This window comes from Polyodon spathula, chromosome 15, assembly GCF_017654505.1.
Source record: "Polyodon spathula isolate WHYD16114869_AA chromosome 15, ASM1765450v1, whole genome shotgun sequence".
Taxonomy (NCBI): domain Eukaryota; kingdom Metazoa; phylum Chordata; class Actinopteri; order Acipenseriformes; family Polyodontidae; genus Polyodon; species Polyodon spathula.
In genome coordinates this window covers 26,707,374-26,734,918 of record NC_054548.1, presented here as the reverse complement: position 1 = coordinate 26,734,918, position 27,545 = coordinate 26,707,374, and the positions used below count along the sequence as shown (strand labels likewise).

The 27,545-nt window shown below is 36.9% G+C and overlaps 1 protein-coding gene across 1 annotated transcript in view; it reads left to right on the top strand.

The window, feature by feature from the left end:
- The first annotated feature begins 11,216 nt into the window (after positions 1-11,216).
- Positions 11,217-27,545, top strand: part of LOC121328072 (glypican-6-like) — a 298,238-nt gene continuing 281,909 nt past the window's right edge. Inside the window, exon 1 of the mRNA XM_041272551.1 lies at positions 11,217-11,705. Within this exon, the coding sequence (XP_041128485.1) occupies positions 11,558-11,705 (148 nt within the window). The 5' untranslated portion in view covers positions 11,217-11,557. The remainder of the gene's footprint in view (positions 11,706-27,545) is intronic.

Here is a 27,545-nt window from a genome sequence, read left to right as displayed (position 1 = left end):
CTAGGTAGTGTCACTATGGGTTTACTATGGATAATATTAATTCATTCTAGGTAGTGTCACTATGGGTTTACTATGGATAATATTAATTCATTCTAGGTAGTGTCACTATGGGTTTACTATGGATAATCATTCAAGTGTCACTATGAATGGATTCATTCTAGGTAGTGTCACTATGGGTTTACTATGGATAATATTAATTCATTCTAGGTAGTGTCACTATGGGTTTACTATGGATAATATTAATTCATTCTAGGTAGTGTCACTATGGGTTTACTATAGATGATGTCTCCTGCTACTAGTACCTTGGTATTTGGCTTGATGAACAACTAGCGTCCAATTAACATATTGACAATCTATCCTTAAAATCACTGTTTTAAATTGGGTACCTTTTTAGAAATCCTAAAGCTTTCTCTTTAAATACAGTACTGCTGTATTACTTACTACTATTTTTCTTAGGACTTGCAAAAACCGTATGACCAGTAATATTTATGTGTTTGAGCAAGCCTATGTAAACTCCATGCAAACTGAATATGCATCCAGAAAAATGCATTTTACCACAAAAAAAAAGCAGAACACACTATGAAAGCACAAGGGAAACATAGCAAAAATCCAATCTGACTAAGAAGTCAAAAGTAGTGAAAGATCTACAAAACACTGTAATTATTGCTATGTTTATACTACAACACAAAATGCTGACTTAATGCTGGTTGAGTCTGAATATTCCTTCAATAACAACATCATGTATTTTGCATCTCCTCAGCTCTCTTGAGTTGTGTGTTATTTTTACTTCATGTTCTTGTGTTGTAGGATGGACAGAATCTAGCTCATTATGTTGTAATGGGTAAAAAAGAAACATAAGTGATTGTTCTGACCAAACATGTACTTTGTAAAATAATTACTAAGTTAGGATGATTGAAAATGACTCATGGCACCCTGCATGGTGAATTAAAGTTTGTCTTTGATTGCGCTATCTGGACTTTTTTACTCTGGGGGCATGAGCACCAACTGCAGAGATAACTAGAACAGTATTGGAATGTGCAAATATAATTCTTATCAAAATGCACATCCTGGATCATCTACATATGTGATATTGTCATATGCTTTACTAATACATATTATATTTTCCATTATACATTTATTTCCATTATTTATTTGTTATTTTGTCAGGGGCCTGAGCCATTAGCTGTCTTTATTAACCACTCTGAATTTATTTTGGAGAAGCCAATAACCAAAACTAATACAATGCATTAATTTATTAGAATGGCCTGCATACTATAGCTTAAAATACAATCAGTGATTCAGTGCATCCAAAAAAGTAAGTATATATATATATATATATATATATATATATATATATATATATATATATATATATATATATATATATATATATATACAGTACTGTGCAAAAGTTTTAGGCAGGTGTGAAAAAATGCTGTAAAGTAAGAATGCTTTCAAAAATAGACATGTTAATAGTTTAGATTTATTAATTAACAAAAAGCAAAGTGAGTGAACAGAAGAAAAATCCATATTTGGTGTGACCACCTGTCACAAAGACGGCCGAGTGGGTGACGTCAGAACCAGGAAGGAATGAAATACACAGACAGGATAGATGAGGTGAATTGATGGTGACGCCTGCTGGCTCCGGTTTATTGAAAAATAAAACAGGTTAAACAAACAGAAACAGGGCACGGCACTCTACGCCAAAATAAATAGATACACAAAACGGACTATACAGACAAACATGGTGCACGGACAGACACACTAACAAACACGGTGAGCAGATAAATAAACAAGTATCATGCTGGTCCCACCAGCACGCAATAGCAATTGATATTTAATTCTAATTCTCTTCCTCTCTCTCCAGTTCTCCACTCACCGAACACCCAACCCCGAGTGGGTGAAAACATGCTGCTTTTATGCAGCTGTACCAAGACTCCCAAGTCCTCAGCGTTGCCCGTTTCTTTGTGCTTCTTCAAAAGAGCTTGGACAGCACATCTGGAAACCCCTGTCTGCCTTGAAATTTCTGCCTGGGAGAGACCTTGCTGATGCAGTATAACTACCTTGTGTCTTGTTGCTGTGCTCAGTCTTGCCATGGTGTATGACTTTTGACAGTAAACTGTCTTCGACAACCACACCTTGTTAGCTGAGTTTGGCTGTTCCTCACCCAGTTTTATTCCTCCTGCACAGCTGTTTCTGTTTCAGTTAATGGTTGTGTTTCAACCTATATATTGAAGTGATGATCATTAGCACCTGTTTTGTATAATTGTTTAATCATACACCTGGCTATATGCCTACAAAATCCCTGACTTTGTGCAAGTGTACCTAGAAGAAATGCTGTTTTGAAGGCAAAGAGTGGTCACACCAAATATGGATTTGATTTAGATTTTTCTTCTGTTCACTCACTTTGCATTTAGTTAATTGATAAATATAATCTATTAACATGTCTATTTTTGAAAGCATTCTTACTTTACAGCATTTTTTCACACCTGCCTAAAACTTTTGCACAGTACTGTATAATATATATATATATATATATATATATATATATATATATATATATATATATATATATATATATATATATATAAAAATTATCTTTTTGACTGAATGCTATGAAGAAACCTGAAAATAAAAGCAAGGTTTTGATCTGCATGTAATCTTGTAACTGATGGACGTCATTTCACACTGTATAGCACCAAAGTAAATGTTTAAAATAATGGTTGTATTTTTACCTGAAACTTGGTAGTTCTTAATCTAATATAGCCTTTCATTAATGGTGTGTAGCTATTACAAATCAATTATATCTTCTTAAACATTGATTAAGATCCTTTTTGAAAAACAAGTATAGTCAACTACAATGTAGTATAACGAGTCCATCCAAGAGCCGATATGTTCACAGATCTGATGAACCTCTGAAACCAATTCAATTGGATTTGACAGTTTTTACTGTACAGTGAAACTTTGGTTAAGACCATCTCTTTACATTTCCATTGTCTTTAATGTTAATAGATCTTCAATATTAAGGCCATCCCATTAAGACTACATTTTGTTGATCTCTGGACTGGCATTTACAGACAGATTTTACTGTATATCAAAATGCACTGACAGGAGTGGTACTTTATCATATTGGGTCAGCGCCACTTCTTATGAGCTGAGTCAATCCCAAGTGTTCAAAAGATGCATGCTTATTGACATATGGCTACATCAGCAAGCATATGTCAAATTGTGCCAGTCCTTTTTTTTTTTAAATGAAATGTTTGTGTTGCTTTAATTTTTAAATAGATATATGTTATCAGATGAACTTTAAAAAAATATCTCATGTTGTATAATAATACATGCAAATCTAAGTGTAATGTGAAGTTTGTGTTCCTTGTAGTGCTGTGCATTTGAATATTCATTACTACTTTACTGAATCTTTCATAAACTAGCCACTGGGTTTGGTTTCCTAAGGAGACTAGGTGGATATTGAGGAGAATTGATGGGGGGTAATTATAATAAATACCTAAGGATATAAAAAGGACGACAGCTGAAAAAGTCTACAGTGACATTTTAGGGTCTATTTTAATGATCTAAACAGTGGCAGATCTAAATACCACTGCCCTTCACCTGTATATTAATCCTGCTGGTCTTAACCCCTGGGGTATTTATTTCTAAAATATTGCACACTAGAAAAAGCTGTTCAATTCTCTAATGATCTTGCACAAGCTTTTATTAAATTGCTGTGATCCTTGGTTCAGATTCAGATTACGAATCTTCAGTTTTCGAATCACAAAATGCAGCAGACAAATACTTGGAAATGCCTGTCAATATCACCAATAACGTTTATATAAGGTGTTTTTTTTTTTCATTTTCGATTTAAAAACAGTATTACAGTGTTCATTACATAGCAGCTCCATCTCCACTGATTCTCTGCTCACAGGTGCTGTGGCTCTTCCAGACACACCCTCCTTGTCTCCTGGCCAGTGAGCGCATGCATAATCATTTGTTGAGCATGCGTCTCTTGCTCACTTGCCTCGAAGTAAAGGTCAAGTTCCCCCATGCACTCACATGCTGGGCACAGTGCCTGCACCATCTTCTTCACTTCTCTCTATAGGCCAGTGCTGGTGTTCAACCCTACAGGTTAGATCTTTTCACTTTCACAGCAGCATACCCCTTGTATTTTGAAAGTATTGGTACATTGAATTGTCAAGATGACCAATTTATCATTCCCTCTTATTCTTGTCTCAATTTGCTCTTCTTTGAAATAGTGTCATGGGAAAGAGGGCCTAAAAGGTTCAACATGAAGCATCTTATTCCCATATTGCCAGTTTAGTTCTGGCAGGAAAGTGAAGTAAATTAAACGGTGTAGGTGTCCTTGAGGCATTTATCCACATCCGCTCTGATCCATGACGACCTCTTCCCTTCTGAGGAAAATGCCAGCTTTAGTTGTTCCTAAATTTTAGATATTTCTTTTGCTGTGATCATTTTATCAAGTTTATTACCTTTATCAATTCAGCAGTTCTGCCATATAAAAGATATACTCTTTTTGTTTTGTTTTGTTTATTAATGCTGTTAACTTTTATTCATGTGGATGTTGTTTGGCAGGTTGTCCATTCATCTGGTGCCAAATGTTTTGGGAATAACACTTAAAACAGCATCTCCCATTGGGCTGATTATAAATCTTGCACTCTGATAGTGACTTTATGGTTTGATTTAAGTTTAACTTTTGGGGTAACATTTTGACTGAAAGTCATAGTCAGGTTTATGTGTAGAAGAGTGGCTGTTCGTGGAGAATTTGGCTCTGAACGAATCAACAACCTGCTGCTGTTCACAGCATGACATCTACTAAATAATCTAGAAGTTCCAAGAAAGTGTCTGGAAATCACAGAAAGAAAACATGAAGACATAAGAAATGCACAAACAAGAAATAAAGTCTAACTGTTGACCACATTACTAGAACAGAAGAGGAGGACCTTTTGTGTTTTGGCAGAAAAAAACCTGAAAAACGTTGAGGATTTTAACAGTGTCAGCATCAACAGACACTCATCAAAGAGGTAAGAAACAAACAGCAAGCAATGCAACCATGAAGACTAGAGACAAGATTGCTCCTTGTTGATGAAACAAGAAACCATGCCTGAAATCTTCATCCAAGCATGGACAAGGGACTATTATGTTGTGGGACGACTTATCTTCCAGTATAAATGACTACAGCTTCCTGCTTCAAACTGACTCAACATTTACAACACACCTAAAATGATATGTTTATTTATAAGATTAAGATTATTCCCATAGCTAAAAAAACACCCCTTTACCTGCCCCAGTATTGTAAAAATGAAATGTGAGTGTGCAAGTTCCTTTTTCAGGTCCATTCAATCAGAGTTATTAGCTATTAACCTGATAAGCTGGTTTATTTGTCCCTATGTCCATTTGAAATGTACTGAGTTAATTTCCACTAAGCGGCAGACCTATGAAGACCACTCTGCTAGTTGATAGATATTAGAAATATGTATTACATTGTGTTTTGCCAAGCACCGATTTACCACCTCGCCAGAATCTGAGTGTCAGTTTCTCCAATGGCAAGTGATGTGTGGGATTAACATAAAAAGCAGGATCAACAAAGTGATTCTTCAGATTTGGCAAGCCAGTCAGAATCAAGGGATTCAGATGCAGGTACTGCTCATCACTTAAAAATGCTTCATGTTTTTCAAGCCACTGGCCAAACTTGCAAGGTAAATGCTTCATATAGTGATTATGTGGCAAAGTGCCCACCCCTGTGTGTATTCTGTGTTGTGTGTTAATGTTGGTGTATAGTCATTGGTACACAGGATATAAACGGGTTTGTGTTTAAAATGTATATTTGTATTTAGGCATGAGGATTGCACAGCACTTCACGTGCAAGTAAAAAGTAATAATAAGTGAGCACAGGGAATTGCACTTTATTAATTCACGTGCAGTTGTACAGCGACTCCAATTGAATGATTGATTAGCAGTCGAGTCTCCGTACAGCTGCATAAAAGCAGCATGTTTTGACTCACTCTGGGTTGTGTGTTCGGTGAGTGGAGAACGGGATTAGAGACGGAGGTAATACGAATAATAATAATAGTAGTCGTAGTCATAGTAGTAAAATATCTGCTCACTGTGTTTTGTTTAGTCCGTTTTGCTTGTCTGTTTATTTTGGCAAATGTGCCGTGTCCTGTTTTTGTTTGTTGCAACCATTTATTTTCTGTCTGTCTGTTCATTCATTAAATGCTGAGTGAGACCATTCGCTCAGCTCTACCAAACTCCACCTCTCTTGTTGTTTATTTCCTGGCTCTGGTCTGACTTCACCCACTCCGGCCGTCTTTGTGACACGTGGTGTCAGAACCAGGATTACCAGCACAGGAACCGCAATTTCTTGTTTAAAAAAAAAAAAAAAAAAGTCAGAACACGCCGTCAACGTTTATTTTCTGTTATGAAGACAGTAATAATCAAAAACCAGAATGGTCCATGTGTGCACAGCTAAAAAAAAAAAAAAAAAAACCCTCAAGTAAACCTCAGTAATGCTATTTCTTTATGAAAATGTGTCATTTGTCTGTGTTTATTGCAAAGAAACTACAATGGCAGGGACAAAAAAAAAAGGAAAAAGTGATGTCTATTTTTGTACTGTTTCTGCCTGAAAGATACAAGAGAAAGTGTATAATTTTAAGCCTGATATCCTCTGCTTTATAGTTAATTCAGTGGATCAAAGTAAAGCCTTCACAACCTATTATTCTGGAATACTGCAAATCACTTTAATTTTGCTAGATTTAACTGGGAATTGTGCAGCATGTGATTGGAACAGGAAAGTCAATGTAGTTTTTGTATTTAAGTTAAATACAGGATGGACGTGTGTGGTGACGTCAGGCCAGAATGCAGGAAGCAAAACAAAGGCAAGGTACTGCAGGGCAAAAAGACATATGATGCATCGTTTAGCAAAGAACAAAAATAAATAAAATATTTAACAAAAAAGACACTTGCTCACAGAGCACAAAAGAAAAGGTTTAAACAAAAATAAACCTCGAACACAAACAAATGCTCAGGTTGAGAAACTGCCTTCACTGATCCTTATACGTTCTTTCCTTTAAATATCTCTTTCCTCTCGCTCTCCTGTTCCTCCTTCGAACACCCACCCAAAACATGGAGAGCTGCAAGCTTTTTACACTGTGGCCAAGGGGTTTAAGTAGTCCGTAATTATTCTATTACCCCTCAGCCACAATCTGCACGAGTTTACTAAATAATGGATGGGGCTTCCCATCCACACTACCAAACAGTACAAACCAAAACAAAACACACGACGCTTCACACGACGCTTATATATATATATATATTATATATATATATATATATATATATATATATATATATATATATATATATATATCTATAAACAACACGCCATCATAAATAAATCATAATAAACCAATATAAAATAACACAGGGGCGGAGGGGGAGACCCCGTTCTTAAAATAAACACATTATTAAATCATAATACAAAACTACATTTTATAGCAGGGTTTTGTCCTGCCCCTTTTTTATGGGCAGGGCTTTCCTAACGCCCTGCTACAGTTATCAATGTATTTTAACTTAGGTATTGTATTGAGTTCAAATAAATCTTCCAAAACACCAGATTTTTGTCTCGAATTTATTATATAAGGGCCTGGGAAGTTGAGAGGGGCTGCTGTATTTTTTTAAATGAGAAACAGTTTGGTTTTATTATAGAAATAAATGAAAAACATTAAAAGTGTATAAGTCTTTATTTTTCATATAGTATTTTTAGGAGAAAAAAAATCACAATGTGGCTCTAAGGCCACTAAAAAACAATTGTTTGAAAACCACTGACTAAAAGAACCACGATTATGCTTTTTATTTTAAACATATTTGTGAGGTAAAGAGTGATTCAGCATCAGTGGCTCCAGACAGCAAGAGGCATACAGATATAAAACAACAAACAGCGAGAGAAAATGAGCGCCAAAACACTATTAATCCTGAATGCTTGCTGCACATTAATTTTCTGAAAACAAAGATGGTATAAGCGAGTGTCAAAATTTGTAGTTTTAATAAAATTTCACTAAAATTTCAATAAAATGACCTGGAGGTGCAAGGATAGGGCAGAAGCAGAAAGGAGGAGTTAGTAGGACAGGGTGCAGGCTAAAAAGGAACAGACTTAGGATAGAGTTGCAGACCAGTGGGCCCAGACTTTGGAAATTAGGATAGAAAGGTTGCTGGCTGAGGGCAGCAACGCTGACAGCCCTCGCAACAGAAGTGGCTGCATCTATATGGATTGGGGGAGGATTTGGGTAGAGTCGAGGAGAGAGGGTGGAGAGGTGGGTTGAGAAGCAATGACGAGTGATAGTACGAGTGAGAGAAATCAATAAACAGAGGGTCCGAGGAGGGGGTGTTCTTGCTGGGGAGATACCTTGATGTTAAAAAGAAAGGGCAGATAGAGGACCCGATACTTGACAGCTGAATGAACTGAACACGCTGAAATTCTGAGCTTCTGAGGAGACCGAAGAACGCTGAGAGGCAGATGATCTCCATAGGTAGATCCTTGTAGGGGTTAAAGCGGTCTTTCCAAAGAGTAGAAATGAGCAAATGGAGAATGTCCATTGATATAGACAGGTGGTTGGGTGAGGCAGAGGGAAGCTCTTAAGAATCCCACGGAGGATCAGGCGAACTGCTGATATGGATAAAATGGAGGGAGATGGAGAAAATCCCTAGCGTAGACAATGAAAGCCAGGATCCGATTTTGATTGAAGGAAAAGAATGAATCAGATTCTTGGCGCAGAAGGTTGGAAACACTGACCCTCAGAGTGACAACAAACTGCAGGAATGGATAGAAAAGTTGGAGTGTGCTAGCTTTGCAGCGATTGCAAACCCACTTAAAACATACAGAACTTGTGGTGTTATACTGCCACCTTGAAGTTACGATTGGAATTAAGCCATTCGCTTGAGGGAGGCAGGGCAGAATATTTGGTTATTGTAATTAAAATCCTTGTCTATGTAGATCAACGTGTTTGTTGTTTTAGGACAGTTAGTCATGTAAATGAACAAGTTAATGCAGTATTTAGATGTCAAAATTCAGCAGGTTGAACTCGCCCCACCATTTGTGAAAGCGCAGCAACAGGAAGCCAAAAGATTGCAGTACTGAAGCACAGAGCATGCAGTGCTGATGAAGCTGCCTGGTCACCAACACTCCAACGCAGTTACTCAATGAGGTCGTTGCCATGGTAACCATGGTCTGTGAGCTGCCGGTAGAAGAGGTGTAGTACAGCAGTGTCATTGGCGCATGTTATCACCAGTCAAAATCATGAGCCGCCACTGGTTGAAATGGAGTTTGTAATTGGCGGGATAAGGCTTCTAAACTGTAGATCCAGGGCAGGAGCTTCTGATGGAATGGTAAATTGGCTATGCGGGAGTGGGGCACCTGATTGCAGATGAGGAGTAAAGAAAGACTCAAGTAGACAAAACTTTGTGATAGATTTAAATAGAACTACGGGAAGACAATCACTGACGACGGGAATGCTGATGTCTTGTCGAAGGAGGTTTGAAAGTCTTTTTGATAAAAACGTGGACAAGTTGAATAATGAAGCAGGGCTTTGGACGGTGCTCTTCCTGGGCTGGAGACTGGATGGAGCAGGAAAGACTAACGTTGGAGCTCCTGGAGTCAAATAGAGAAGCTGAATAATGTAAGAAGAATAACATGAGCAGGTAGGAAAATAATTGATAATATCTTGGCAGTGCTTCACAGAGAAGAGACCTGCAGTGAAAGGAGCAAGGCAACGAAGTTTAGATATTAGCAAAGACATTAAGCTGAAGCATGAAATTACGATGTTTGAGCATTTGCAACAAAACAAAACACTAGACAGCGAAGGCGCAAGTGATCAGGGCTTAAACAGAAAATAGGTACTAAATGACAAGAAATTAGAAGCCCCCCCCCCCCCCCCCCCCCCCCCCCATTAAAATGAATAGCATTACAGTAGGATTTGTATAATCATTTGTTTGCAAGATTTCGTTTAAGTATTGTCAGGAAAAATATATTTGCTTTGTATTTTTGTTATTAAATAGCGATCATTGTAAGTGATTATTTCTGAGATGTATTAGTTAATTACTGCAAGTGTAGCCACATTCGTTCCTGTATGTAAAGTGTGATTGGATAGTCACATTTTCATGACCATTTAAACAACCCCCCACTTGTATGCACATCATGGCGCCCTGCGACCCCCCCAAGGTTTGGATATTGTCTTGTCTGGCCCAACCAGAGAATATAATGCAATATCACTGACTGAGGGGTAGATGGAGGTTTAACTGGTTTCAATTAAACTATTAATAACAGGGTTGGAACAAAGATCAGGAGTGGAGGACTAACTTTGGACAACCTTGATTTAACAAAGCACCTCAGCTGCCTAAAACTGGACTCCTGCTTCATTGTGTAGTATTGTACCAACAACCAATTTTGTGTCAAAGTGGGTCTGGGCATGCCTCTTACAATACCAAGCCTTCTAAAAGAGCAAAGCCTACAAACCAGAAGAGGGAGCCATCAAGAAAGGATGAACATTGAGGACTGCAAAGGACAGACTGATGATAGGGAGCAGTCAGAAGAATACATCATTTTATTTTATTTTATTTATTTTTTTAAATTTGTGAAACACCTTTCAGCCAAGGGGTTATAGTTCTTTTCTGTTTTGTTTTTTTTAATATTTAACTGTTTAATAATATGAATCTGGTATATTACACACTACAAAAACTGCTCTTTAAAAAACAACAACAAAGAATTCCTTAAAACAACCCTTGCTGTTTTGTAAACAGGGCCTAATATCACATTGATTCAATCGCTCTGATTAAAAATATATTATTATTATTATTATTATTATTATTATTATTATTATTATTATTATTAATAAATAATAATAATAATAATAATAATAATAATAATAATAATAAATAAACAAACTAGATCTTGTTGTGTGTGTGTGTGTGTGTGTGTGTGTGTGTGTGTGTGTGTGTGTGTGTGTGTATTTTACAGTTAATTATGAAAATAATGTAAAGAACATATTGTAGATTATTTTATCTTTTTTGACCAGGGAGAATGCACGGCTGCAATTAATAAAATGTGCTAAGTGGGTTTACTCCAGTCCGTGTTTTGCACTGCGCTCTCTGTACCTCTGTACTTTGCGGCGTGTATTTTCTGTCCAGGATTTCTCTCTTCCTCTCAGATAGATAGCACCGCTAAGGTATTTCAGCCTGTGTGAGAGAAGTTGTCTGAACACATAACATAGAGCAGGTTTCTGCTTCTGCTCACAACTTGGACTCAAAGCATATCCATTGTAAAGGAGGAAACAGTCGCCTGCTTGTTTGATTGCAAATAAAAAGTCTGACCACTCATTTAAAAATAAATACATAACGGTATTTGAAAAAGATATAGCGTATGTCTCTATCTGCATTAGAAGAAAAGTGAAAACCACGGAGCCCGTTCACACACCGGAGTGGTGTGTTATTTGGTTTCGATCAGGGGGAGTCTGCTGTGACACATCACAAGGATTTATCACAAAAGTGTACAATGTTGTGGATCGGGTTTTTTTGCACTTTCTCCGTGCTGTCGCTTTCAATTGGAGCTGATCTCAAACCACGAAGCTGCAGCGACGTCAGGCAAGCGTATACTGCTAAAGGCTTCAGTCTGGTCAATGTTCCTCACCAGGAAATATCAGGTAAGGATGGAAAAAAAGTGTGTTTTTCCGTTACTTGATCTGGCTGCCTACCTATACAGAAGAACATCGTTGTTTTCTATGTTTTTTTTTTTTTTTTTTTAATTATTATTATGAAAATAAATACATTCAGAAGACAAAAATAAATAAATGAATAAATAAGCAACAATTTCAAGTCAATGTAAATAGCAATGTAAATAGCAGGTAAGGTAAACTTGTTTAACTCATAACGTGTTACTAAACAAGTTGCAATCTGTTAAGTCTTTTGATAACAATGCCGATCACAGTTGCTGTTTATAGTTCATATGCGGTATCTACCAAACTAAGAAATGATTGATAATTAACATAATTTTAAGTGGGAACCTTGCTATAAACCTGTGCAGTGGCGTTATCTACTCCTGCAAGTAAGGACACTTATTTCAAGTAGTTACTTTGGGTATTTTAAAAGGTAGCTGTTTGTTCCTCAATAATTTGAAGTTAAGAACAATAAATGCCTTTAACAATTAAATGACGCTAGATTCATATTAATTTAAGACACAGTTAAAAAAACTCTCGTTTGTCTTGCATTCGTCAATGTTGGTGCCTGTTGTATTACACTTTTTTTTTACACTTGGCACTGTTCTTGACAAGTTATTTAAATACAGGCTGAAGCAATAGCTTTAATTTGCTTGATTAGTAGTCAGCTGAAGGAAGAGTATTGTTCTGCCAATCAGTCCAGAACACTGCCAGTGTTCATGCTGCTCAGTGCTACTGTAATTACGGTTAGAAATTAGATACCCTGGTGGTAATGGAAATATGTTTATTTATCACTAACACCATTATAAGGATTTAATTACGTTCGAAACCATAGTGTTGATGTGATGTGAATTATGGCAGTCAATTAGGGCCAGCTACATGAAAGTGAAGTGCTCCATTTTTGAAAAACATATTGCTTATTCTGGTGTAAAAAAATAAAAATAAAAGTCAAGCAATGTTAATGATGTTTGTTTGTTTGTTTGTTTGTTTTTAAATGTACAAGTTATAGAAGTAAATGTTTAATTGTGCTTCATTTAGGGATTCCCTAATTTGACACCAGAATAGACTAAAAGTGGCCAAAGGTGCTGACTTCCTCAGTTGTCCTAACAGGAACATTTTGTGGTACCTTTGTAAGCACTACATATCAAACACGATAAGAGAGCAACATAACAAGCTAAAAGAAAGTTTATTCAATCAAACAAGTTGTTGGTTATTGCTTGGTTAAGCAAATGTAAAGTAATAAACTACAAGGAATTTGAATGCAGAAGAACTATCAAGAATATGGTATAGAATATGTGCTTTAGGGTCTGGTCAGGGGTTTACATGATTCAATTAAATAATTAAGGGCATGACTGAAACAAATATCTGGACTAGATGTGTTCAGTTGCCTACCCTTATGCCACACTGTCCCCACCACAAAATGAATGACAATACAGTCTGCTGAACTGTACCATTTGGCAAGATTAAGTACATTTTTCAAGACAATAGTCAAGTTCAGAAACCCACAAAAGTACAGTTGCTCAGACAAAATCCCATCATTATGATAACGACAAACCTTTGCACTGACGCCAAGCACTCATAAAAGGTCAGTTTCATCTTAACTGCAAATGGCACATTTTACTACAAGCAATCCACAATAAAAGATTTCTAAGCCACTTAAGAATCACTGTCTGTCATTTCTTTTTATGAGTGGAATATCTAACAGTTACAATAATATGCAGGTGCTGTAGTGCTCAACTTGTATTACTTTGAATTATGTGGTATAACTGGGATTTTTTGTGCCAGACTGATTTACCATCATTGGGTTGAGTAATGTATTTGAATGCCTATAAGAGTATGAACCTGGAACAATTAGTGATTTTTTTAGGCAGTGTAGGCAAAATGATTACCCACATTATACCGTTCCTGAATTATCAAAAAGAATATGTGAAGATTCTTCAATGTTGACCCTAATTTCTGGTATTATTATTCATTAAATTCACTTGTGGGAGGCATAGTGGTTAGTGCTGCTGCCTCACAGCACCAGGGTCCTGGGTTCGATTTCAGTCTAGGGGTCTGTCTGTGTGGAGTTTGCATGTTCTCCCCATGTTCACGTGGGTTTTCTCCGGGTACTCCAGTTTCCTCTCACAGTCCAAAGACATGCTGTTCAGGTTGATTGGTCACTCTAAATTGCCAAGTGTGTGTGTGGTGCCCTGCAATGGACTGGCGTCCCATCCAGGGTATAGTCCTGCCTTGCACCCTGTGTCTGCCTGGTTAGGCTTTGGCGCACCGCGACCCTGTAAAGGATTAAGCGGTTAATGATTATGGATGGATAGATGGAAATTCACTTGCAATTTGAACCTGAACACCCGTTTATTGTCTTTTTAAAAAAAAAAAATAATAATAATTACAGATACGAATATTCATGTATTATAATGTGTTTTCTTATATATGTTTTCATATGCCAACTTTTGCTATAAAATACACGGTTAAACATACAGTGATATTTACAGTTTCTGTTGTGCTCCCTTAGCTTTAGCCAAAGAGTGACATTGGGGCAGGCATGTTTGGGGTAGCTCCTAAATGCTAACACCCTCTATTAATTTCCCTGAGTACAGTGCAATATTGATTTGAATTCCATTTTACCACTGAAGTGGAAACATCACTGAGGCGGTCCATTACTGCAGCTCCAATTCTGTGTCCTACAGCATTCTCTGGATTGAGTAAGACAGAGCTGTGAACAGAAGACAGTGCTCAAGTACAGTGGAAACAGAAACTTTCCTTTTGAGACAAATTGAAAAAAAAAAAAAAATCCACCAGATTGCGAAAGTACACATGCTATAACAAGAAGCTGTGACAAATCCAAAGGAGGTTTGCTAAATTCCATAAAGATACACAGAAGGGATATTGATACTGTATGTATATAAATTGTATGTTATTAGTATTAGTTTTTGTCTTGGACGAATGGTAAAAAATAACTACTGTCAAGTATTGAATTAACTAGCACCAACCCATTCAGGTAGCTAAAGATGGCTTGAGTGTCTGAAACCACAGTGTGTCAATACTTATGGCACCACCATATGTATATTAATAGTAATTAAAACTGCCATGAAGTTAAGCAGTTGAATACTGCAGATTGGCAGAAATCCCAGCAGGGGGCTCTAAAGTGCATCCTGTAACTGTGTGCACATTAAGTATCCAATCCTGCGCTGCCACTTACCATTTAATTGATTTTCACAGTTTGAAGCATACACACGCTATTTGCTCATCAAAGACTATTTCTATTAGTAGCTTATAATATGCATAGCAAGTTACAGATAGGGTTGTCAGTACCCAGCATATTGCTTTAATTTAAAGCAAATGTATTTTGATCATATTTATGGTACAGTATAAGCAAATAATCCTATTTTCTTTTTCTTTTAGCTGAATGAACACAATATAATCCATTGGTATTTGATTTGCAAGCCCTTTTATAGTGAAATTGTATCTGCAGATTTCAAATCTGTCTTCACCCAAAAATCATAAACAACAGCTTCAATAACATCTGTGTAAATCAGCGGATCAGAACTTAATTGCCTATCTGGGAAATCCTAATCTTACAAATGACTGGGCAGTTTCTCTTCATTTTACCCTACAAATACTTTTCTAAGGACTGCCAATGACAGCACTACATTGAATATTGTTCCAGTCTTGGGAGTCACCGCTCGGTAATTGTTTTTTTTTGGGGGGAAGGGGGGGGGGGGGGTTGGGTTAAAATAGAGAACAAGTGCTCCACCCAGTAATTCAGCATTGTTAGTAAATTAATCATATTCAGGGAACCACTGAATTTGTGAGAATAAAAGCCTTAGCATATTTTTAAAGAGGAGACACTTTTCTAGATTCCAAGATATTTAGTGAGCAAGTAGTCCGAGTCAAATTATCTGGCAATCAAATCCTCCATCCCCAGTTGTACCGCTTTCCTGGGAAAAAAAGAGAACATTTCGGGATGCCATTCTACTTGTGAGATGTCTTGCTCATTAAAACATTTAGCATATTTATAAAGAGGAGACGATTACTTCTTCAGAGATACCAGGGTATTTAGCAAGGGTTTGAGCGAGGAAAAAATGGCAATACAATCCCCACCCCTGGTTTTGCTGTAAGTCATTTGTTGTTTCTTTAATTTGTACCAGTAATGTACTAGTAATCCAGCTGCCACAGAGAATATTAAAAAAAAAAAAAAAAAACTCAAAATACAATGCGTCATACAAATCTAAGAATTGAACTGCTCTTCAACAACTTGTGTGGGAATGATAACTATGTTAAACTAAAAACTAAAAAAGTAAACATGGCACTAAAAGCAATGAAAGAATGTCAAAGTAGTAGCCTGCTAACTTTAGAAACATCTACTCCAGCTTGCCAAACTGCAGTGTCTGAACGATAGCAGCAGCCCAGTCTTTCAGTGTGCATGTATGTTCTGGAACTGTGAATAATCTGCTCCCCAAGCATTTGGTACTTCATTTAAAAATTCAGATACCTAGATGGGTGTTTCCTTCATCAGGCGTTACTCTGATGAGACTTTTGTAATGAGGCAGGATTCTAAGGTGTTTTTTTTTTGTTTTGGTTATTATTATTATTATTATTATTATTATTATTATTATTATTATTATTATTATTATTATTTGTGTGCTGCTATTCCTATTTTTTAATAATTCTCTTTAAGAACTTTGAAGTTGTTCGGTATTAATAAAATTGAATAAAACGCGTTATTTAGCCTACTTACACAGAACAAAGCATTCCTTCGGTTGCCCTTGTTTACATAATTATTGACTAACAATTGATAAATAATCTGACAGTGTGATTTAACGTAGAACTTGTGCTCAAATTAACTAAAGCCACTCATATTTTGTATGTGATTATTTGTCTTACCTTTCTTTTACCCTCTTAAAACCGTTTTGATTTAACTTTGCTCGTTTCCTAAAAAATGTGGAAGAAATACATTTCCCAGTTTGCACAACGTAGCCTGTAAACTAAAGAAAGGTTACGTACATGAAGAATCAGTTGCATTTGCTAGTTTTGCAACAGAATTTCAGTTTATGGTATCAGAATGCCAGTAAAAACATCTGTGCTCCAGGTGAAAGGAAAATGTGGTTCCAATGAACATTTAATAAATTAGTCAATGTGGAAGTGTGATGGGAAACACCCCCCTGTGTTCCATTTAGTGTATTTTGTATTTGCTGGGTTATTATTATTATTTCAAATGTATGTCTGTATTTGGGCATGGGTGTTTTAATGTCGTCAGGGAAGGGCTAATTGCCTTCCCTGCCCAAGCAGTTCACGTGCAGACTGCCACACTCAACTGAATGATTAACAAGCAATCGAGTCCTGGCACATCTGCATAAAAGAGTCAGTTTTCACTCACACAGTGGTTGTTCAGAGGCGGAATGTGAGTAACAGAGAAACTAAAAAGAATAATAACAATTGTTACTCATGCTGATTTAATACCAGCGCAATAATTGTATTTAGTGTTTTTTCAGTGTGTGTTTTTGTCTGTTTTGACCAGCGTGTGTTTTGTTTTGTAAAAGTGTTTCCGTTTTGTTTAAACCTTTTATTTATTGTTATTATTAAACTCGCGCATCAGCACTTTCATACCTCAGTGCTGTTTGTGCGTGTTTCCTTCCTGGTCTGATGTCACCTGCTAGCCATCTTGCCACAGGAAGGTAAATGCTATTAATTGGTACTTAATTGTAAAGGTTAGAGAAAAATAGATTTTCTTGTTTTGACATTACAACATTCATTAATAGTTTAGTTTGGTTTCATGTATTATGTGCCAACGAAAACTTCCTAAAGGGAAGTACTCAAAAACAGAGTATCAGCGCACCCCTAACTATTATTATTATTATTATTATTATTATTATTATTATTATTATTATTATTATATCAGAAGTTGAGATGAGTACATCTAATGGAGCTCTGAAACAAAAAAGCAAATCACATTTAATTTAAATTGGAATGCAAAAGAAAAACGATTTATAGTCCTGCAACTGATAAGTCAATGGACATTCTTTTAGCCAGTAACACTGCTGAGTTAAAGTGAGGCACACACACAAATTTTATAGCAAGACCTTTCGTGTTAAGATGATTTCTGAATAGTTCATCTAGTCAGTCTGCAGGTGCAAGGAGAAATTTGGCAGTCGAGAAAAAGGCAGCGTTTTATAACAAGGGCACCTGTTCATGAACATGACTACCTGATTAAATCACCTTATCATTTAATCACTGAAAGTAATGAAAAAACACAGCTTCTGAGAGCTGTAAAAATCACAGTTGTGAGGTGCGCTTTGATCACAGCTTTTGTTGGCTAACTCGGTATGCCTATAAGAAGAATATTGCATGACAGCTATGTTCATCCTTTTCTGAAATCAGATTGCTTTTGTGAGATTTTCATTACTGCGCGAGTTTACAGATATGAAACTGCTTTATTGTATTTGTTTCCCAGCTTTTTATTAGAAATCTTTACATACAGCAGTAAGTTCCTGTTTTTGACAAAGATGGAAGTTATTAAAATACTTCACTGTACTGTAACATACATCTTTCTGTTGTTAATGATTTAAGAAACACCATAAAGAATCAGCAACTAAGCTACTGGTTACTAAGACTAATAAAGTTGTGGTGGCTTATACTCATGGGAAAAGACAGGAATCAATGTGTTAGAGTGCATTTGTATTATATAATACATAGACTTACAGTACCCCATTGTTTGATGGTACAGAGAGCTATGTAATTTAAGAGCGTGCCAATGGGGATAGTCTGCTCCTATTGAAATTAAGTGGTCAGAGGCCATGAACCTGATATCTTCTCTGATGTTTCCTGGAATATTCCCCTCAACCTTCTTGGAGGACCACATTTGATTACCCAGTTTAGAAAATTACTAGAAATTCTAATAATGAGAATGTTGTTTTCTTTGTAGTTTATACACAGATACCTATAATTTCACAATATATTAATGGCGAGACATTACTGGCTGTAACAGGGTGACGTGTTACATGTGTGGGTAGTCGCTGGAAAATACTGACAGACACAGAGCATTGGTGCTGATACGCTGCTCAGACGTGCAGATTTAATTTTAACACCAAGCTGACACTAGGGTACCAGCAGTGGTAGACCTAGTGTCACATTCAACAAAGAAATAAAAACCTAAACAAAAGCTAAAAATAAACGTTTGCCACACAAAATGACGAGCGCTAGTCCCACTAAAAGGAACATCCCACTCCAGGAACCTACTACTCTACGGTAATCCCCTAAGCTGACCTACTTCTGTTCTGTTGCTTCTGGAATCCTGGCCTCCCAGCGACTCCGGGCCATTCTGACCGTCCTGGCTGGGCAATCGCCTTCACAGGCCCCGTCTGGCAGTTAAAGGGCTCTGTGGTAGTAGTTCCCGCAGAGCAGACTCTTCCCTCCTGGATGTAAACAAATTCTCTCACTCAACGCCTGTCTCTACAGCAATGGCCTTGCAGCAGCCCCGAGCTGTAGCGCAGCATCCCCTGCCAATCTGGACTTCCCGATCATCTTAGCTCAAGACGAGCCTGCCACTCAGCTGGTTGCTTAGCAACACGTCTCTGGCTGCGCATCACAGCTGATTTATCACAGGCACACACACTTGCGCAGGAACCAATGACCTGGCTCCCTGTCACACTGGCACATTATGAGGAACAGTAAAATGACAAAAAAGCTCTTGTCAAAGGCAACGAAAAGGTTAATGTTGCTAAGAGCAAATAATTTGGGTTATAATTTGGTTTGACAGCTGGCCTGTTGAAGATGCAATCCTGCAATCGGTCTAGGATGAAGTCAGTTATACTAGGTAGAATGTCTAGATCTGATGGCCAGAATTTGAAACCGCATCAGAAGCTGTTCAGTCTGTAAAATCTGTCCAGGATTAGACAACCTTTATTTTAATTCTGGAATTTATCCATGGGTATCATGCTTATTTCAACCCTAAAGCAGTGTTAATCCACTAAAGTAGACACAGTTGCAGTTGCCTTAGTTGTTATTTCATCAGACTGCTAATTACTTTTTACATCATGGGTCCACTGGGGCTGTGTAGTACTATTTGATCAGTTACAGAGTGCATTTTATTCTTGATTTGTTCTGTTTACAAACTGCTTCATTTACAACACTTTTAGCACCCAGAATGCAATGTTCTTTTTCTCAAGCCATGATGTCATCATACTGTCATTATACTATAGTTTTCTAGATTTTGGAAATGCGCTTTCTAAGTGTGAAATGTCTGGATGGAGTAGACCAGTGCCAATTTGGTACAATTAACATTGTTCTGAAGGTTAAAATGCATTAAATTGTAGGGACAAATTGAAGAATCGTCATCTTACTGAGACTGAAAAACTGTTCTTTATCTCCTGTGATGCCATTACAATTCTGATGTTAAGTAATGCTTATTGTACAACTTCAGAAAACATAACGCAAGGGCCAATGAAACATTGTGTAAAAAAAAGCCAACAAGCAAAAAGCCACAGAACTACATCAGACATTCACCACACTAGTCAAAAGTACATTGTTAGTAATTTCAAAACAGAGTTCTCCTGAATAATCTTAAAACATGTTAATCTGTTTATACTGTACAATGGTTATACATATACATGACACATGTAAAATAAAAGTTGATATACATACATACATACATTCCTCCAGCTGTGGCTGATAAATCACTGAAATCTCAGCAATGAGAATAGCTCTCTGTTTAGGTCAAACAATAAACCCTTAGCTTATGGTTCCCAAGATCACAGCATTGAATAATGACATGACAGATATTTTAATACAAAATACTTCTCTTATAATTGTTATAGTAGTTATGTGTAGCTTTTCTAATTAATTTGAAGTTAAGAATCATACATCTTTTACCGGACACATTTTTTATGAAGTTCTTGTTACTGTGTTGTAATTTCATTTAATTAGCACTAGTGGTAGCATGTTGGCACAACTTCAGCACAGCACACAGCGCAATAAGGAATCCCTTTTGTGCTCTGAGGGAATCTTGATAGAAACATTTAATTAATAAATAATTAGATTAGACTATCCTTGAATATATATTAAAAAAAAAAAGAAAAAAAAAACAGCTGACCAGTAGAACGCTGCAGTTACATCTGGCTATGATAAGTAAGTATACGGAAAGTTTCTCTAATATCATTCTAAAATCTTACAAATCTATTGTAAACACCCCTAATGCAATACATGTGTAATTATTGTTATGTTTTTATGATGTGTGATATAATAAATGTTAGCATAGTTCCTCCTTAATTATCATAAAATTAAGACCCACTGTCCATGGCAAAAATAGATCTGTATTCTGCAGTACGAGAAGTGGGCTTTTAGCTTTATGGATGTGTAGAGAGGAACACCTGACAATGAGTCATCAATTAGATTTGAATGGTAAATGTGATGGATTAGCTATTACAACACTTCATATTAGCTGCTTATGTATTGTTTATTTGAGTTGTTGGGATCACAGGTTTTTGAAGATTCTGATTAATGTGCATTAAAGATTGCTAAATGACAAACTTGGTTTCTTCTCACTCAAACTAAGCTGTATTAATAACAGTCAAAGTTGTTAGAATAGCAGAAAACACTAGTGGAGCTTTGAGTAAATTGCTGATTCACATAACATCCATACATTGTAACTCCTGAATGTGCCTAAGACTTTTGCACATGTATGTCCTTTCATTCACATCTTTTTTCAGTATTTTTAATGCTACTTTTTTTTTTTTTTTTTACCCACGGTGTACAGATATGGCACATACAGCTATTTCAAGCTTCCTCATGTTCTTTCAGAATTCCTTTGCCGTGTCTGTTGAACCAACTCTCCAGAGTAAGACGGTTGTATTTTAGTCACAAATAAATATTCAGACTGGTTCCTCTGTAATAATTGCTGACAAAAGTGCCTTTTAGTGCCAGTTGCGGTTAGGTTATGTGGTGTGGACCTCTACCCACTTGGGACTGCTCAGCCAGTCACATGGGCATGGCTTCCTTTTTCTACTGAGCTTAACTTGAAGTGAACTGGAAAAGTATAGATGAAAGATTCAAAGTTGCTATCTGAAAAAATTTTTTTAATGTATTTTACGCTGCACAGTTGTACAGCAAGATCCAGATGTATAGTTTTAAAAAAAAGCAAGGATGTTAAAGCTTAGGTGTAAAATGGTGAAACATGTGGAATCAGTAGATTAACTTTTGGCAAACAATACTCTTCCTTTGTGGTTGTGGTACTTTATGCATAACCTGTGCAATGTATCTGAATGCAAACTGGGGGAAATAAAGTAACTTATTAATGATATTCTTACTTAGAGTCTTTGAGTGGTTCATGTGTTAATCATCATTATAAAATGGCTTGGATAGATTAAGTGCTGTGATTGGCTGAACAAGATCACATGCCTGTGTGGTAATAATTGTCTTGCCACATGGCTATGACATCAAATTACTTAACTGATCTATTAATATTACTACACCTTAACTCTTTGCAGTCCATTTATTCAGCGCTTGTCAGGCGCGTCAGCTCCAATTTATTATCATACGCGCTGTTTTAAAATATTTTTTCAGAGAAATACAGGTTTAAAAGGCATTGAATCGCAAAAGGACACTCAGTACTGTGTCTGCAGCCAAGCCCCACCCCTTGTTCGCTGAATTTTTCACATACCTCTTTATAGACGTGCATACTGATAAATCCTCTCCTGATCACTTGTTTTATCACCAAACTCCTCAATAATGTGATCCAAGTCAAGTTTTTATTACTATAATATCTCAAAAAGCTCTGCAAATGTCTTTGAGCGCTGGATGCAGAAGCAGCTACCTCATTTATGTCTATGTTATCTCTGGGGTGCATTGGGCTATGAAATATGCCCTTTTTTTCCCTATCGGTCTCAAAAAAAGACGAGACCTGTGCTTTACGTCTTTTTGATGATGTCGGACAGGGTCCGATGTCCGACATCAGACTGGAAAGGGAAAATTGTAATGTCGGACCTGGTCCAAAATAGGACCGCAATGGATTAATAGTAACAATTATCTAAACAGTGTTTCTATAGGTAAAATGTCAACGTACAACTGAAACAGCATTTAAATGACTCATCATCATCAATCTGTTTTTTTCATCTCTATCACTAAGAATTACAGAAAAATTGGCAAATATACTGTGGTATTTATTTAGTCGGAGAACAGAACAAAGAAAACTCATATATGCAGCAGCGGCACCTACTTATTAAACTAAATGTCACCTTATAAAACTGATTAGTGAGTATGCAATGTTTAAACTCGACACCACAGATACATCTCACCACTACCCTCCAATTTCAGAAACATATTTAAAACAAAATTAAAATCTCTCCTGCTCTCTGCTGACACGACCGTTGGGCTTTTAAACAAGGTCGGGTTCGATATAGAATTCTGTTGTGTCTATTGAAGCACTGCAGCACTGTGCAAACTGACAAGGAAGTCGTTTAGTCCACATATCATCTAATGCTGGTTTACAATCTAGGGATATTATGCGGATTACCGGCCATCGATGTGAAAACAGCCTCTGAAATTATTGGTCAGCTTTTCTTGAAGACCGCAAAGACTGAGTAGAATCTTTTCCTCCAAAAAAAAAAAAAAAAACACATTTGGAAGCCCCTCCCTTGAGTGCTAATGCAGTATAGTTTTTGGCTGTTCCATGAATCTTGCCTCAGATGTGGGAAATCAATATGCTTTCAATTCACAAATGCCATTTTATTTCATCTCGACAATGTTACTATAAATGGCAATATTCAATGTAATGTTTATGGCAAATAAAAAAATTTACAAAATATGTTACAATCAAAGTCTTCAGTGACTATTTTTTTCTCAATGGAAGGATACATAATATATATATATTTTTTTTCTTTCCTTAACACTAGAACCGCTACGGTAGTCATTTTGATGATTTTCAGTTTTAAAATTAAATTACTCTGCATGTGTTAAAGATCCGCGATTGTCTGTTCTTGACTTTTCCTAAATACATGTATTAAATACCCTGACAGCGTCTGAAAGTCAGAATCGCAAAAATAAGTTATAAGTACTTCTACATATAACCGCCAAAAGTAGTCATTTTGACGGCTTGTTATGATACATGCTTTTATTGTCAATATAACCTACAATACACTATTTTTGTATGTATACAAGCCAATTTGTTATCTCTACTTCTGCTGAGTTTACAGCAGTATGTATTTGAATAGAATATTGCTCTTGAAGCTTAAATATGTGTTATCTAAATCTCTATTGTAATCATATCAATTCCTTGGAGAACTGCTGTCTGGCTGTCTATGTGAGCATATAGACTCTGCTGTCTTATAATATTACTATTACAAGAATTTATATTATAATTTAGCTTTTTTTTTTTTACATCATGCATTATATGCTCCAATTTCGAAAATAAAGCCTTTTATGTTTATTTTTTCATTTAAATATAGTGTTTCTGTTATGCAAATGTTAGCCATGATGTTCATAAATAAAACTTTTGAGATGTATCTGATAGTTTGTATTTCATTTTCATATCGAAGCTGTTTAAAATGTACCCATCAAAATGACTACCGCTGGCGGTTCTGGGTAGTAGCATAAACCTTGCGGTTCTAGTATTAAAAAAGCTAGTTTGTGTAATTATTAAAAAAAAAATAATAATTCTAAGCGAAATAACCAGTCCAGGGAGTGCGGTAAGAATTGTCTAATTGATATTATTTGGTCATTTATAGTAAAGTAACAATTATTAATTTATAATAGTTACATATCATTTTTGTCAGACTGTTATTATTACTCTCTAATTCTTATAAATAATGAAAAATGCAGATGACTAATTCCAGGCATTTGTACTTACAATTATATAGATAAAAAAATGTATTCTTCCATTTCATTAATAAAATACCTTGGTTCTTGAATTTTATATTTTAACCAAATAAATGACTGGACATAAACAATAAAACAGGAGTTTTCAAATAGGTGTCATATAGAATCATAAGAAGATACAGTGAAAGATCAGAAGTAGCAGAGACACACCAGTATGCATATGTTATATAGACTCATGGGAATGAGATATAGTGAAAAATGAGACGTAGCAAAGACGCAACAGCTAATAATCAGGCTTAAGAGAATGGAAAGCAAGAGAGAACAAGTGGGTCTTGACAGTTGATTTAAAGTGAGGAACAGTGGGAACATCACGCACCAAAGCTGGGAGAGAGTTCCAGAAGGTCTGAACCATGGAGCTAAACGAGCGTTTTCCAAGTATGGTGCACTTTTGCTTGGGGATAACAAGCAGGCCAGTCGGAGGACCTCATCTTGTGGACAGGGACATAGCGGGCCAGCAGGTTGAAGAGGTGCTTGGGACCTGTGTGATGATGGGCATTGTAGATGAGCAGGAGAATTCTCAAAGTAATCCTGAACTTTACTGGTAGCCAGTGCAGCTGGACAAGATGGGGGGTGATGTGTTCACGTTTTTTGGTAAGGATCCTGGCGGCAGCATTCTGATCTAGCTGCAGTTGGTTGATCATGTATGCTGGAAGACCACCATAGAGAGAGTTGCAGTAGTCGAGTCGAGAGGAGACAAATGCATGACAGTGTCTCTGCTTTTGGGAAGGAAAGGTAGTAGACTTTGGAGATGTTTTGAAGGTGGTAGAAGGACGAGTTGACCACAGAGGCGATGTGGGCATTAAAGGTGAGGTTGCTGTCAAGAAGTACACCAAGGCTTTGTACAGTGAGTGAAGGCAGCAGCAGACAGTTTTTGAGGTTTAGGGCAGCTTTATTGAGATTTTAAATTGAGTTTTAGATCCTACTAGGAGTTCAGATTTGCTAGTGTTGAGCTGTTGAAAATTGGCAGGCATCCAGGCCTCGATGTCTTGAATGGGAGACAGTCAGCATGGTTTTAGGAAAGAGAGAAGTCTAACTAACCTGCTTGATATTTTGCGGGTGCAGTATTGACAATGGATAATTGCAAAGCATATGACATGGTTTATTTAGATTTTCAGAACGCTTTTGACAAAGTCCGGCATAAAAGTTTAATTCTCAAACTGAACACAGTAGGGATTCAAGGAAATGCATGCACATGGGTTACGGAGTGGTTAACATGTAGGAAACAGAAAGTACTGATTAGAGGAGAAACCGCAAAATGGAGCTAGGTAACCAGTGGAGTACAACAGGGATCAGTATTAGGTCCTCTGCTATTCCTGAGATTCTGATTCAAGTAGGGATGGGACGGTATAAAATTTGCACGGTATGATAACCGTTAAAAAAAAAAATACCGTGGTAACCTTAATATCACGGTATACACTCTATCATGCAAGTTATAAAATAAAGGCTTAAAAAATGAAAAAAGACTAATGTAAATCACTTAGATTACCATAATTCACAAAAATAAAACCAACAAATCACACTTCCTTTCATGGAATGATTTAAACATTTGGTATTTAGTATTTTACTATGCCAAATAACTTGGTACGTTTCTTTTTTTCACTCAAAGACAATCAGAATTTAAAAAAAAAACAAAAAAAACAAACTAAAGTTGTACCTCATATACGTATAGTAAGCAGGCTGAGGCAGTGAGCATAGGAAGGAGACCTGGGCCGTGGGGATATATTTTGTAGTTTTATTACTGTTTTATTTTCCCTTTTTCTTTTGCCTTTTGTCTTTGATTATTCTTTTGAGCACTTGCGAGTGCGCCCGTACTTTGATTGTTTACCAGCATTGGTATTCCCATGGTCCTGTCTATCATCGCTGGTAGTCAGGCCACAGACAACAGTGCCCACTGCTAGCTAAAATAAATAATTGAACAGAGAAACAAAAGAAAGTGCATTAATAAAACTGGGCACCTGTGCAGTGTTTGAAGTGCATCTTTCTGGTTCCCGTGTGTCAGTGAACTACCCACCACCCTTCCACACCGTTGTATAAAGGAATTATGATAACTGCGGAGTAGAATAAAAGAAACGGTATTAATACCGTAATATACCTAAACCGCAGTAAACCAAAAACCCGTTATACTGACCCATCCCTAGATTTAAGTATTCAAAATTTTAAAAGGTATTGACAATGTCGACCCAAGGGACTTTTTTGACGTGAATAAAGAAACAAGGACAAGTGGAGATTAGATAAAGGGGAATTCAGAACAGAAAATAGGAGGTACTGTTTTACACAGATCATCGTGGGGATCTGGAACCAACTCCCCAGTAATGTTGTTGAAGCTGGCACCCTGGGATCCTTCAAGAAGCTGCTGATTGAGATTCTGAGATCAGTAAGCTACTAACAACCAAATGAGCAAGATGGGCCGAATGGTTTCCTCTCGTTTGTAAACTTTTTTATGTTCTTATGAATGCAAGCTGAGAGCCGGACCATGGCAGAGGGACATCCAGGGTCGACTTTTAAGTAGAGCTGAGTGTCATCAACATAGGTGTGAAACATGAGGCTATGTTGGCAGATGAGGTGACCCAAGGGAAGCATGTAGATGTTGAAGAGAAGTGGCTCAAGAACAGACCCTTGAGGGACACCACAACTGACTTGGTTGGCGACACCACTCATCCAACATAGAAAACAGACTGCATGTGTCCAGATAGGTAAGAGGACATCCAGGAGAGACAGGTTACAGAGATCCCAGCATACGTCTGAAGGTATCAAAAGCAGCTGTTAGGTCAAGGAGGACAAGCACAGAGGGTGCAGCAGCATAAGCATTAAGTAGGAGATCATTTACAATCCGGAGAAGAGCAGTTTCAGTACTGTGATGCGGCCGGAAGTCAGACTGCAGAGATTCAAGCAGATTGTTATCCGTGAGATGTTTCATCAGCTGACTAGTTACAGCCTTTTCAAGAGTTTTGGAGAGAAAAG